The 14119-nt window shown below is 46.7% G+C and overlaps 1 protein-coding gene across 6 annotated transcripts in view; it reads right to left on the bottom strand.

The window, feature by feature from the left end:
• FRMD4A (FERM domain containing 4A) overlaps nucleotides 1-14119 on the bottom strand; it is a 362397-nt gene that overhangs the window by 11776 nt on the left and 336502 nt on the right. For all 6 annotated transcript variants that reach the window (XM_017740376.1, XM_017740375.1, XM_017740377.1 and 3 more), the window contains 6 exons: nucleotides 9899-10032; nucleotides 6430-6552; nucleotides 3106-3334; nucleotides 1882-1938; nucleotides 1176-1413; nucleotides 588-752 (listed from right to left, as the gene is read on the bottom strand). In XM_017740376.1, the coding sequence (XP_017595865.1) occupies nucleotides 588-752; nucleotides 1176-1413; nucleotides 1882-1938; nucleotides 3106-3334; nucleotides 6430-6552; nucleotides 9899-10032 (946 nt within the window). The remainder of the gene's footprint in view (nucleotides 1-587; nucleotides 753-1175; nucleotides 1414-1881; nucleotides 1939-3105; nucleotides 3335-6429; nucleotides 6553-9898; nucleotides 10033-14119) is intronic.

Raw genomic sequence — 14119 nt, 5'->3', positions numbered from 1 at the left:
TGAAAATTGCAGTCAACTTTGGGCCCATATATCAAATCACCTCCCTTTTACACACTTTAGCTCTTTCCTCTGTCAACCCTGGGCTAAATTCCACTGCCACCTGGGTCCCCGGCTGGATTGCTTTATACAGGCTCTTGATCTCCCTGTAACATCACACACCTACAAACATTTTATCCATGAGGGAAAGTTACCACTATTCAACATTTTGTATCAGACAGGAAGCAACATATTCTCTCCAGCTGGATCCATGGAGGAATTTACTGCAGAATTTAGCAGAAGCACTACATGCATTTTAAAAGTGGCTTGTAGAGCCTATAAACAGTCCGAGATGAAAGGTCCCAGCAGAAGAAAAGCTTGATCACTTCAGGGGAGGGATGAGGGGCAGAATTGTGTTTATCTGAAGGGATTTCATGATGTCACTTCAGGAGAGATTCTCTACTGGCATGAGCACATGAGCCTCTTATGTGAACAGGAATGCTTTGTGTCCTTTCCTGAACTGGAAATTAATTCATACCCTGAGGGAAGGATAAAGCAAGGAAAATTTATTTCAGGGTAATCAAGGTGAAACTGGAGCTGGGAAGACTTACCGCGTGGAGTGGACGTAGTGCGGACTGCGTACCCGTAGATCTGGCGTTGACGGCATGCTGGACTGGGAATTCCAGTGGGGAAGGCTCCGGATGGGGCTGTTCTGCAGTGAGCTGCTCCCTCCTGCCTCGGCACAGCTCCCAGTGCTGGGGAACCGCTTGTGACTGCTGAAGAGGAAACACCCTGCTTCAGCTCTCCCACAGGAATTTGGGCAAGTGCCTCCCGTGCATCTTTCCAGATCTCAGGCACATGCCTGGGATCTTGTGGGGATGAGTGGGAGTTGGGTCAGCTGCTGCTCTGAGCTTGTGTCCCAGCGCTTGTGCTTCTACAGTGACAGAGGTCAAAGCCAAGCCCTGTCAAAGCCCTCAGATGATCCACCATCCTTCCCTTCTACATGTTTTGTAGAATAACACTGAGATACCAAACAGCAATCATGTGGCTGTAGCCTATTTTTATGACCTGGATATTGGCCAAAACACTTAAAAGTCTTTTAGTAAGGGACAGCTTTGTAAATTTTGAAAGGGCTCCCATCTGTCCCTCCTGAAAGCAGAGAGTATCTCTGTGATAGAGCTTCAAGAGAGCTGGCTCACCTGGAATGGCTGTGCGAGGAGCGTTTCTTGACCTTCTCATAGGGCTCATCCAGGGATGACTCGCTCCACATCTTGGGTTTGATGGGGGACTTGTCGTAGTCGTTGCGGTGGAAATGCATCTGGCGGAGCCCTTCCAGCGACTGCGGCGGGGGTGGCCGGTTGTGCAGCGGCGGCCGGGGCGGGAGGCCTTTGTGTGGGGACTGCAGAGGGGAGATTGTGCTGGTGACCTGAGAGTCCTCTGTGAAGAGAAGGGAGAGAGGTGATGGCTGTGTGACACCTCCAATGGCAGCACAACCTCAAGAGACACCATCACACCTCCAGAGCCTGCTTCCTTATCCCAATTCCCCTGGCTGTGTTCAGGGGCAACCTGAAGAGCTCACTTTCAGAAGGGCACTGGCTTGACATTCCCATTTTGGGAGAGAATGGCCAGCAAGAGTGTGTGATGCATTAAAACAACTGAAACGTAAGGGAAAACAAGGGGGCATTCTAGGACTGTCCTTTGAGATAATTCAGAGTGATAACCAGAGCAATACTCAGTGCTCCAGGCCTGAAGCCTGACTACAAGATAGAGTCAGGGGAAACCAAGCGTTTTTGCTCCTGGGATCTATCAGTGGACTATTACACAGAGCAGTAATTCTATTTGGAGTGTCAATCAGGAGTTCACACATCCCTCCCTGCTCTCTAGAACATACAGCAGCCAACATACCATCCTCGAGAACAAGGGCATCTGAAAGGGAGCTGTCTTCACTGGCAATGTTTCCTTCTGAAGAGAAGAAAATACAGAGATGGTCAGATGGTCCCAAGAATTGCAGTGACTGAGTGCTGAACTGCACCATGATCTTTGACCACTGAGTCTTAGCCTTAAGCAGTCACCCACACCTTCCTCCTCACAGAGCAAGAGGCAAAATTCCTATGAACAACTGACTCAGCCCACACTCACTCTGGGAGGGCAGAGCTGCAGGTCGGGTCTCTCAGTAGCAGGCTGAGAGAGGAGCTGCTAACTCTTTTCAATAATTGGGGATTAAGACTGAATCTTAATTGGGGATTAAGACTGAGAGCCAAGATCCCCAGAGGATGCACACTGGCACAGTGCCATTAGCGAGATTCACATCTTGGCCCTTAAGGACTCTGGGTTCGATCCACCTTCTTAAAATGATCATCTTGTTGCTAACTAAAGGCTCACTCTAAGTACCAGTTCTGTGGAATTCAAGGAAATGTTTTCTGAGCATCCTCTGCAGCAGCAGGAAAAGCTCTCAGGTTCTTGGCATGCAGATGTTAGAGCTGCCTCCCCCAGCCTGTGTCCTCATGGCTGTCTGTTATCCCTGACTGAGGTGCAATTTGGTACCCAGATCACAAATACAGCAGCTCTAATCTCAGTTCCTGCCACAAAGTCACAGAGAAAAGCTCTGCAAGACAAAGGGAAAGGGAAAAATCCTCAAGGGAGAAAGAACCACAGCAGAAAGTTAATAGATTTCACGAAAAACCAATCAACAATCCAGTAAACCATAAAGTGCCCTGAGAATTACATTGTAAAAAAAAAAAAAAGAAAAAGAAAAGAAATATTTGAACACAGCAATGACACTGCTCCCACTTTGATTTTACAGATGCCTTTGAGCTAGAGAGCTCACCCCAATCTGCTAACATTAATTACATTTGTACAGCACTGCTCTGGAGGAGATGCCAAGAGAGCGATTTCATAGGTGAAGAACAAAGGAGTCACAGCCTGCTCTGCTGACATCCTGATCATCCACAGCACAACACAGCTTTGCTGCTGTGACTCAGCACATCCCTAATGCACAGCACCCTCTGACAGCACCCCTGCAGTCCTCCAGGCAGGACAGGGAAGAGGAGGGAGGGGAAATTTGGTAAGAATTTTGCTCCCTGCCCTCACAGACCCTCCCTGACACTGTGGGCACTAAGCCCCCCTTACCATCTATGATCAGGGAGGCTCTCTGGGTTGGCTTCTTCCCAGATTTGATGCGATACTCGTTGATGGCGTTCTCGATCTCCTGCAGTTTCTTCAGGGCGTTCAGGTAGGATGTCTTCCTCTGCTTCTTCAGCTTTTTGCTGACATTCGGGTCGCTCGCCAGGCGCCGCGCAGCCTCCGTGATCTGGGACTGAATGGCAAATTCCCTCTCCAGGCGCTCCAGCTCTGCCTCCTGGCGAAGGCAAGTGGATTCTGGTTACCACCAAACTCCCCAAGCCCAGCTACGTGGAAGCTCTCCTGAACCTGACCAGTGGCCTCCAACTAAGGCTCTCCATCAGCAAAGCAACCACAATCATGTTGCTGCCCTCAGGGCCTCCCTGAGCATATCCATCTCACCTTCACCTGCTCACACGAGTGCCTGGAAGCACAGCTGGTGGAAGGGATGATCCATACAAGGCTGGAGCACCCATGTGTGTTCCAGCCCTCACGCTGCTGTTTGACTTTTCATGACATTCAGTATGGCCAAGTTCAATGGTGTTCTACTGCACATTCATCCTTTTACAGCCATCTGTGGGTCACACCTGCCTCCCACCTGCTCCTTCTCCCTGTTTCCTATCTCCATATTCAAGCCCCATTTGATTTCACAGCTACGTATTGATGCAAAGCTACAGCTTTAACCTTCTTGACCAAGGTTTGCTTAGCGTCCACCAAACACTTTGGGGTAAAACAGGGCAAAGACAGGCTAACTCTCCCCAGTGTATGGCTGTCAAAATCCAGGAGTGAGTATGAGCTGAAGTAATTATGGGTTGCTGCACTGACGGCACTAGAAGATTGTCTCCTCGAGTTACCAGCCAGGAGGGTGATCTCAGAGCCAGCAGGGTGTAACAGCAAGCTCTCTGTATGCCAGAAAGAACCAGTGCCACCAGCGTCTTGTAGGGTCTCAGCTGAGTTTTTAAATGCAACCAGGTGTACCCTGGAAGCTACCTATCCATTTCTGATTATCTTCCAAATTCAAGGGATTTAGGAGAATTTATGCCAAAGCATAAGCTGATACAGAGCTTCCCAGTCTGCATCAGGACCCCAAGCTGTGAATTTCAAAGGGCCTCGCTAATCTGCAACGGATCTGGCTACCTCCCCCAGCTCAAAGGAATTAGTCTGCTAGAAAGAGGAACCCAGTACATTGCAAATTAAAAAAAAAAATGACAAGTTTTTCTACTTTTAGTGAATGGTGAGACAGCCATATATTCCTGGAGATCCCTGTTACACAAATTCAAATCCTCTCTTTGTTCAGCAGCAGTGCAAGAGCTGATGCTGTGGGATTTAATCAGACTGAAGTCATTCTCTGAAGTTTTTATTCTCGGCTTCTAGCTTAAAAAATATACCTTTGCTATCAGTGGTGAGTCAGCATTCCCTTAAAACTATAATTACAATTTTACTCACTTCACTTAAGACTGAACCCACCTTCTGTCTTTTTAACAGATCCCTTTTTGCTTTGAAGACTTTATAAGCTCTGTTAGTGCCAGACTTATTAAAAGTGAACTTAACACCATGGGGTTTTAAGGCCTGGAACCTGATTCATCATCTTCTGGTAAAATCCTTCCCAGAGTCAGGAATTACAGGCCAGGTAAAGGTGATCATCAAGAAAAAAACCAGGACCCTTCCCTCCAAGTCTTGCTCTGACAAAGGTCTTGCTAAAGGTCTGGTGAGTTTGATGTGAGCTGTAATTTCAGACCTTCACAGATTCAGCTCTGAATCATTCAGTATATCCTAGGAAAAATATATTAATTTTCCTCCTGTCCATAATTGTCTATTTTCCTCCAGTGAGAGCCCTATAAATAAAGCCTTAGGAAATGAGAGCTATCATCTGCCTTCAGATGGAAGTTCCTTTTTTCAGGTCCTTGTCATAGTTGGTAATTTCAGTCCTGGATTTACGTGGTTGAGGGAATATTTCACCTTTTGCTTTAAATTGATTTTCCAGTGTTTGCACTTGCTGAAAAGTGCATGAAAACCATCACTAGCCTCCCTAAATGCTTTCAAACTGGCAGCCAAACACAGCTCAACATCATTCTTCGAGAACAGAAATTTATGGTTTTCAACACAGCCTTAAAATTTGACAGGCGAAGAGAGAGGTAGAGAAAAGCTGAGTCAGCGTGTTTGGATTGCTGGTGCCAAAGGCAGAGTGCCTGCACTAGGGAGGAGCTGCTTTACCTTCCTGCTCTCCCCACCTAACCTTGCCACTGGAGTAAGGAGATTCCTCACCCGCTGGCCCCAAAAGCTGCCCTGTAGCAATAGGAGCTGGGGAAGCTGGAGATCAGGTTATAACTGAGCAGCCAACAGACTGCAGGGGTTTTAGGAGTAGTTCAGCTAAGACATGCTTCCCTTTGAAAAGCTTAATTAAATGTGCTAGTTCATGAATATTTGACTGCAGTGGAATTCCTCTCCCAGGCTCCATTGAGAACAAAACTAAAGAGCTCCAGCTGTTTATTTTTTCAGCAGAAGGAAAATGCCAACAAAACGACAAACAGTTAATTCCCTGGCTGAACCAAGCCTCAAACCACACAGTCACACCAGCTTCAGTCTCTCCTCCTACAAAAATAAAAAGGAAACTCAAGACTGGAATATACACAAGTGTCTTGAGACAAATGTGCCTCCACAGACAATAGTTGTTCTGTGAATCCGGTCCCGCCTTACAGCTGCTGCAGGCCTGTTTTCACAGCCACGGTTCAGGGCACTGACCCAGCACATTGTGGGAGCAAGGAAGGGAACAAACACTCCCTGGAAAACTTAGAAAAATGTAACTCCAGCTCCCCATAGGTAGGGATGAAGGCTCTTTTGTTTAAGGACTGGGGAGCAAAATGCTTTTATCTTGCTGTGGCAGGGCTGAGATGCTTTTCTCCCTGGTTAGAGGGGGCCTGAATTTGGATTGCTACTAGAGTGGAAAGCAAGCGGCTGTTTGCAAAAACAAGACAGGCAGAATCAGGGCTCAGATGGCTTGGGGAGCTCCTGATATGCTCCCTGCTCACACAAATCACTGCATTTTATCACCAGAGCACTTGCACTGCCATGGTCCAGTTGATCACCCAGGCTAATTCTATTACCTCCAGTAATGCCAGGGCTGAACCTCAAGTATTTCAGCTTTACTCCGAGTTTGAAGTAAAGTCCCCAGCTCTCTCACTGCTTCCCCATTCTGACGGATATAGAAAAACCCCAAATGGGTACTGTGACCAAGTACAGTAATTCAAAGCACAAACGATCGCAGGACTGACTGTGTGATGCTCAGTGGACATCTCAGAGACACAGGTCTGGAAGGGAAGGGCACAGCCTCACCTCTCCCTTAGGCAGGATTTTCTGCTCATCCAGTTTAAAGGCAGTTCCTATTCTTCTCCTTACAATCGGTGGCTCCTCCCCAGGATCCAGGGGGTATTCTCGTGGCAGCTTTCCTGTGAGCTCCTGTAAGCAGAAAATGCTATTAGTGCTCTGGGCAATCCTGCAGCAGAGCAAAGCACAACATCACTCTTGTGTGACCCTAAAATAACAGGCGTTCATTAACAACATATCCAGTTCAGCCAGCTGATAACCACACAGGAGAGCACCCAGCCCTGCAAACTCAGAACCTGACACTGAGGGTGGGGACCTTTTCTCTAACCTGTGCATGAATACAGATCTTTGTGGCCTGCCCTGGGAAGGTCTGTAAGTGGTGCCCATCCCTAGGGCATCAGGGCCTGAGGCTGAGCAGGCTGCAGCACACAAGCTTTCATCTCTGCTGCAGGGTGAGCACAAACCAAGAGCTCCTATCTGCTGAGCTACTTCTGAGAGGAGTGAGCAGACCCGAGAGCCTTCCTGCAGGATGCAGGTCTGCTGAGTCAGAAAGCCGCAATGGTAACAGCCATGCAGGTTATGACCTGCACAGAAAAACATTCCCACCTGATTCATGATGTGTCTGAGAGGAATGCAGTGGAAATGGCCACTAAAAGCAGTGCCTGGTACCTCATTACCTGTCTGATAACACTTCATGTATTAGAGTGCCTTCCAAGCCCCAGTGATGTCATGGGCAGCTTTGGAGCAATTTTTAGCTGATACTCTGTCAGACTGATGGGGTTATTTGCAAAGATTTGCTCAAAATCTGAAGCAAACCCCAGAGTTTTGGAATATGTGTAACACAGGAAGCAGCAAGCATCATTACTGATGTGAATGCTGTGGGGTTTTTCCCCTGGGCTACACAATACAGGCACGCATATCAGAACTGAAGGCATTGAACTCCCTACAGAAAAAGGCAGGGGCCTGACTACCAGCACAGCCCCAACTCCTTGTACTCAAAGGTCTCCCCATGCAGGACAAAAGGCTTTTGTGTTCCTTAGCATCAGCCTTGAGAGGATCCAGCTGGCAGAGTAACCTAAATCATCTGAATCCCAAAGAACAGCAGCTGACCTTAATGCGAGTGTGGGTGCACAGCCCAGTCCCTGCCTGCCCTGGCCTCTCCCCCACTCCCTAATGGGGTTTTTTCTTTCTACTCTTTTCAGGTCACTAAGAAACAAGGACCTGGCCTTTTCAAATCTTCCCTTTAAGCAATTCCCAGCAAAATGGGTTTGCAGCAGAGCTCTGTGTCGACATGCACAGCCCCCTGTTGCCAGAGGCATGGCTGCAATGTCTCAGAGTCCCATTCTGCATCGCCCCTCCAGCACTGTGGGGTTATTTCAGTTTTTCTTTCAAAATGTGTTCCTTCTACTGAGATGTGGCTCTAACCACTGCACTGAGACAGAGATTCCTGTATCCTATCTTGAGGGTAACAGGGATATTTTCTTTATAACTCCTAGATTAATATGAAGCAGGGCAGTGGTGAAAGAGTTAATCTGCTGTAAAATCTGTAAAGATCAGAGCAGGACAAAATTAATGTCGGCTACCATGATGCCTCCACAAGCTAAAAAGTATTCAAAGGCACAATCATGAAACATAATCTAAATTAATAAGTAACTGGAGTAGTGACAGCCCAAAGTAACCTGATGCCAGCATCATGAATGGTTCTGGCCATGCTTTCTTAATTATGCCCCCACTTTTAACTCTTTTTTATCTCCTGGTCTGCCACCTTCTTCCTCTGTTTTGGCCATTCCCATGCCAAAGCAGAAAGGATGAAGGGCAGCCTGAGAGGAAGCTTTCAACTACCAGCTGCTGATGGATGAGCTGTAGGGTTGCAGGACAGGGTCAGATTCCAAGTGTCCATTAATTGCCTCTCTCAAATCACCTATGGAAAGCACGAACACTTTCTTTCAGCTCTTAACGTGCTGACAGATGGGCTCTGGCCAGCCTTGCACAGCACATTAAGGAGTTACTGCTCCTCATCCCCAGCTCCACGCCCCAGTGAGAGTTTTTGCCGGCATCCTGGTTGCTCCTGCAGTGCCTGAGGCTGCACCAAAAACAGGGCTGGAGTTAAAGGGAAGGCACTGAGCTGTGAGCTCCTGCAACTGTGGCACAGGCACATCTTTCCCTGCATCCGGTGCTGCTGCAAGGATTAGTCATCGGCAGTCAGGCAGGGTCAGCTTAGGGTAGTAAATTCCTCTGGACCAAGTAGAGCCTCCAGACCTTGACTGTCAGCCCTTCAAGAGCTGTGATTTTTTCCTGTGGATGATCTCAGCTCAATGGACTTATGAGATTGGATCTAGTCCTGTGACCTTTTTCACAGCACAAGTTGTTTGCTGAAATCAACCAGGACTTCTCAGGTGGGAAGGGACTGCTCCCATGGAGTAAAGAATGGGAACAGGGGCAGCAGAGACTTCTGCTGACACTCTTTGTTGAGAGTATTTCCCCCAACATGCTCTTTTTGGCATTAAAAACTATACAATAATTGAAACAAAGTGCAATGAGACCTGAATCAGTTACCCATTTCTCCCATTTTTGTTAAAATACACATCAAATATTAAGCAAGAACTGGAAGATCTCTATGCCACTGTCTGCAGCCAGCTTCCTGTTGTGTTACACATCACAATTTGTTGTTAAAATCAGATACTCAGGCCTAGTAAACATGGGATGATTGCTTAATAGCCTGAGTATGCTGCTGCTGATCTCCACAAACAGCTGCAGCAGGATTGTGATTTACCCAAACATTAAACTGATCACTAAATGGCCTCCTACGTATTCCAAAATGAACTGGCAGGTGAGTGGGAAAGTTACAAGCTCCTTAGCTGTCCTGCATGTCCTGGGATGACCACAGTGTTTCCTGTTTGCAAGGTCTGCCACCACACTGGCATTTGTTCCAGCCAGAGCCGACTGGATAAAGGCAAACTACATGGAGCAGATGGGACCTTGTGTGCTGTGTGGAAGAGCATGCTTGGAGAAGAAAAGCATGTAAAATCGGTCCTGCTCCAAGAAGAAAGTGTGCCAGCCTCTGGGTTTTTTGCTAATGGAGTCAAAAGTATCTGAGAAGTGGTGACCAGCACATACAACAGTCTTCCTATGCCATTTAGGCAGCATAATAGTCTCATCAAAGTTAATAAGAAGCCTGCTGAATGCAACTTATTCACAATTTCAAACAGCAGACAGGCATGCTGAGCACCCTCCTAGCCCCTGGAGGGTCAGCCTCCTAGCTGACTGGGGTCCCCTTCTCTGGGGGAAAAAAGTCCTGGACATTGCAATCGGGAGTTGAAACAGCTGGATCTCCCTGAAGCCGTTGTACAATGGATTTTGGAAGAGGTGACTGTGGAAGGAATCTTATCTCCTGACCCCACCCCACCTCCAAACAACAAGGATGCTGTAACAAAGCCAGAAACAAAGTGTTACAGGTTATAAAATGTCCACTGCCTACCGCTTCCCGCAGGCACAGTTTCTTTAGCTCTTCCAAACGTTGGCGCAATGTCTCTTCCAAAGCTTCTTGCCTGGACTTCAGTGCAGCCAGCATGTCTTTCTTGGCAGACTGAGAACTGTCTGACTCTTGGGAACCTGTCAATAAACAATGATTTCACTAGGCCAGCTGACAGCAGAATACACATCTGGAGTGCTTGTAATTTTACCAAAGCCTGGACGCAGTCCTTCCAAAAAGAAATCGGGACTATGACATGAAGCAGGTGTTACCCAGTAATGTCTGTTTACAGCAAGTCCTTAATGTTTAAGCTAAGAGTCAGAGATTGGACAGTGGAGCACGTAAAGACATTTGTAATCATTATCTGGAAAAATAAAAGCAGCAAAATTATTCATCTAAAGATCTTAGAGGAAACCTACACACAATTCCCATGAAAGTTCCCAATGGCAAATAACAGTACAGTTTACAAAGCCCTGGAGATGCATTTTTTGGAAATTAAGCCTAGGAGAAACCATTTGACAATACAGCCTACTTCTTAGAACTGCAATTATCCTAGTAGCAAACATGTAATTCAACCCACTTATTGGGCCTGTTCTCTGAAAAACTGTAATGGAACAAAATTACCTAGCAAGATTCCTGTAAAATACACCAAAAAACCCCAGTCATAGCTCCTTCTGGGGTAGTAGCTGTTTCTTGTGAAGATGTAGGTCAAGATACTTAACTGCATGTCCAAATGGCTTGGCTCTTCAAGTGGCAATTACCAGTAACACTCACTGAAGTACGTCTGTGCATTAAATCAGACTCTGTTGCTCAGATGTCATGACAACATATGTAATTTCAGCTCTTCAGGGGAACTTCTTGATGAAGTAACCTCATCCTTTGTCACTATGTTTCCCCCACATGCAATAAAGGATGGATATTCTCCTTATCCCTCCTTTTGCTGATGGTGTACCAATAGAAACATTTTTTTCAGCAGTGACCTGTTCCCTGCCCTTTTAAGCAATGGCACAGAGAAAGCAGACCTTTATTACCTGCAGCAGTCAGATACGACAGGATGCTACATGGAATTTTCTGTGCACCTGCCATCAGATGGGGGTTAGAGGGGGCTCCTAGATATGTTTAGAGCTTGGCATCCAAGCGTTCAGTGAAAACACTCAGTCCAAGGAGGTTGAAAAAGCTGTTATTTCACAGAGCTTTGGAAGGAACCTGGGAACAATTCTTTATTTTGGCAGCAAAACAGTGAAATTTGTGCTTTCGGCTTCATCTTTCATTGCTACTATTCCAGCAGACCATTAAAGCTAAACTGAAAGAGGATTGAGGCAAAAATTGCCACAAAACAGTTCTGCATTGGCCCAGGGGGAGCAGAGAATCTCACAGATCTTTTCCGCCACTATTTTCTGCAGTTTTCATAGAGGAAGACAGCTGGCTTTTATTTTATTCAAAGAAACACCACTCTGCTTCCTTACACCTTTTACTGGGATGTCCTGAAGTGGGGGTGGTGGAAGAGATCTCTCTAAAGGTCAGCCAGGTTGAGCATTACCAGACAAAGGAGGAGAACCTTACGGTAAGATGCTTGTTTAATTGCTGTAGTCATCCTCATTTCATTTGTGTTTGCCCTCATAAAGCAACAAAACTCAACTCTGCAGACACGTCTGTGCTGGAAGAACTTGATAGGACCTTCTAGAGGAGCCCTGTATTTGCACTGGCAGGGAAACTCTTCTCCAGCAGTTAGTAATTCTTAATAGTAACCCTGGTGAGCAGTTACTAGCAAAACTGAACTGCTGAATTTCTTCATGGACTTGTCAACAAGCTGCCGAGTAAAAAGTTGCTCATGATTCCAGCAGATGTTTTGAACCTTTTTCATTTTTCTTTTATGTCAACTTTAATGGCCTGTGTTTTCCTTTCAACTGCTCTTCCCCTTTCCTTCCTCTGTCTGCTCCGTAACTCCACACCAGCTTCAGATTTATTTTTAAAAGCTATTCCTTTTTGCTGTGTGGGTTGCCACAGCAGCTACACAGAAACATTTAAAAGCATATGAACAGCCTGGCCAGACACCTGTGCTGGTTTGGGGTATGCCCACAAGAAGGAAACAAAAGGCTTCTGGCTGAGCTGGTACGGACCCAAATCAAGCACAGACAGTTTACAGCATCTGCTCCAGCTGTGCTTGCCCTGTGTGAGAACCACGCTGGTCTCAACCCTGATGCCATTGGTGCACATTTTCTCCACTGACTGCACATTTTGCCATCTTTTTCACTGCTCCCAAAAAGCAAAGGAACTGGAGGGGACCTGGAAGTGTGCTGTAACATTCTGAGTGAAACAATGGGATTACTGCTGAAACCAAAGTCATCCACTCACTGGCACTAATGTTTGCTTTAAAATTTTTATTTAAAAGCTGAATTATTTTGGAGTGTATTATTAGATATGTATTGGCTGGATTCTCTGATTGTTCTCATGGGTGAAAAGCAAATGGAAACTTGATCAGTCAAGAGAACCACACCTGTATGAGATGACTGTAAATGAGCAGAGAACAGTGCTTTGTATTGCTGGGTGCCTATGGCTTCCATTAGAGGCTTTTTATTTATAAATATGTATCAATCCTGCCTTGAATAAGGCTGTGATCACAGATCCACTTCTAAACCCAGTGGCAACTGACCCAAAAATGTCAGGACAAATCAAAATACCGTAAAAACAACCAAAAAATAAAGGCCAGCACAAACCAAACCAGTCAAGCAGATACTACCTTAAATTAGCCTTATTAGATATGGTCACTGAGTTATGGCTGCCCAGTGCCTTCCAAAGGGGATCATCAACAGAGAAACATCAGTCCTGAGAGATCAGCCCTAACACAAGAAGCTCCTGCTGCAACAGAAATAGGAGGCTTTCTCAGGTGTTTATGGGTTAATTCCTAATGCAGTAAATGGGATAAATGTTGCTGAAATATATAATTTTCCTATATGGCATTTGAACCTTTTTGTGGAAATTATTTTTCAGCCTCCTTCCCATTTGCAGTGCAAGGATTTACCAAACTCTTCATTTTAACACACACTTCTGCAGAACAATTTGATGTTCCTAAAAGAAAAAGGGTTGTGAAAGCACACCAGGTAGCAGGCACAGGACCTTCTCTCTCGTGAGCACCAGGAACCTCCTGAACTGGGGGGCTGTTTTTATGTGGATGTGCCCTTTCTTCCTTAGCACACAGGATGGGGCACAGGTCTTGGTGACCTAAATGTCTGCTTATTACCCTACTAATCTGTGGAAACAGTACTCATCTTCTGACACTCACATGGCCTCTCTGGGTGATTTGTTCATCCACTGACATTTGGGAGAACATGAGTTGAGAAACACAGGCAGAACATGGTCCTCCCTGCCCAACTCACTTCCCCAGCAGAATTCATGGCTGAATTTCACCAATGCTAACAGGCTGCGTTCTGCTCACTTCTATACTGGTGAGGTCAGGACAGTCTTGGTGATGTTGATGGGGACATGTAGCACATGGGTCATACCCCTGAAGGATCTGGTCAAGTGTTATGCAGGTACAGGTCTGCTGGGGTCCAAGATAAGCTTTGCTTTAAAGCCTGTCAAAGGGATGAGACCAGACAGCACTTCAGAGAGAAAAGCCCTGTAAGTGACTCATTGTTTGTCCCTATTTCCTCCATCTATTGTAGTAGAGTAGAGTCAGCTTGGAAAATGAGAAGGATGAAAACAAGCAGGGAGGACAGATAGGATGCTGAAGAGCAGAGGGAGCCAAGTCTTGGTGACACCACCTGAGAGAGAAGATGCGACAAGGTGGCTGAGCAGCAGCAGCAAGGCAAAAGCATCCAGGCATCTCTCCTCTTTCTCATTCCCCAAGTCTCCTGCTCCAGGAAAAACACATCTAAATATGGCAAACCCTTCACGCTACATCCGGCTGCTGGCTCCAGCTCACTGGCATTTGGCTGAGGTCTCTGTGGAAGGCTGTCCCCCAAGCGGGGAGGGAAGTTTCCCCCACGCTCGCTCTGTGCCAGAGCACGGGCTGAGTGACCGCGCCAGGATGTCAGCGCACAACAACCCCAGACAGCCCCTATCTCTGGTCCCTGCCCGACATTTAGGATTTCCTCCGCGGTGCGCGGGAGCTCAGCTGGAGCTGCTCCACACAGGATGCGCTCAGATATCCTGTGGGCGACTCGTCTTCGCCAGCCCCTGTGCTCACGGGCCACGCGGGTGCTGTTTATCCGCTCCAACCACCGC

The sequence above is a fragment of the Corvus brachyrhynchos genome, unplaced genomic scaffold (assembly GCF_000691975.1).
Source record: "Corvus brachyrhynchos isolate BGI_N302 unplaced genomic scaffold, ASM69197v1 scaffold307, whole genome shotgun sequence".
Taxonomy (NCBI): domain Eukaryota; kingdom Metazoa; phylum Chordata; class Aves; order Passeriformes; family Corvidae; genus Corvus; species Corvus brachyrhynchos.
This window is presented reverse-complemented; position numbering and strand designations above follow the sequence as displayed.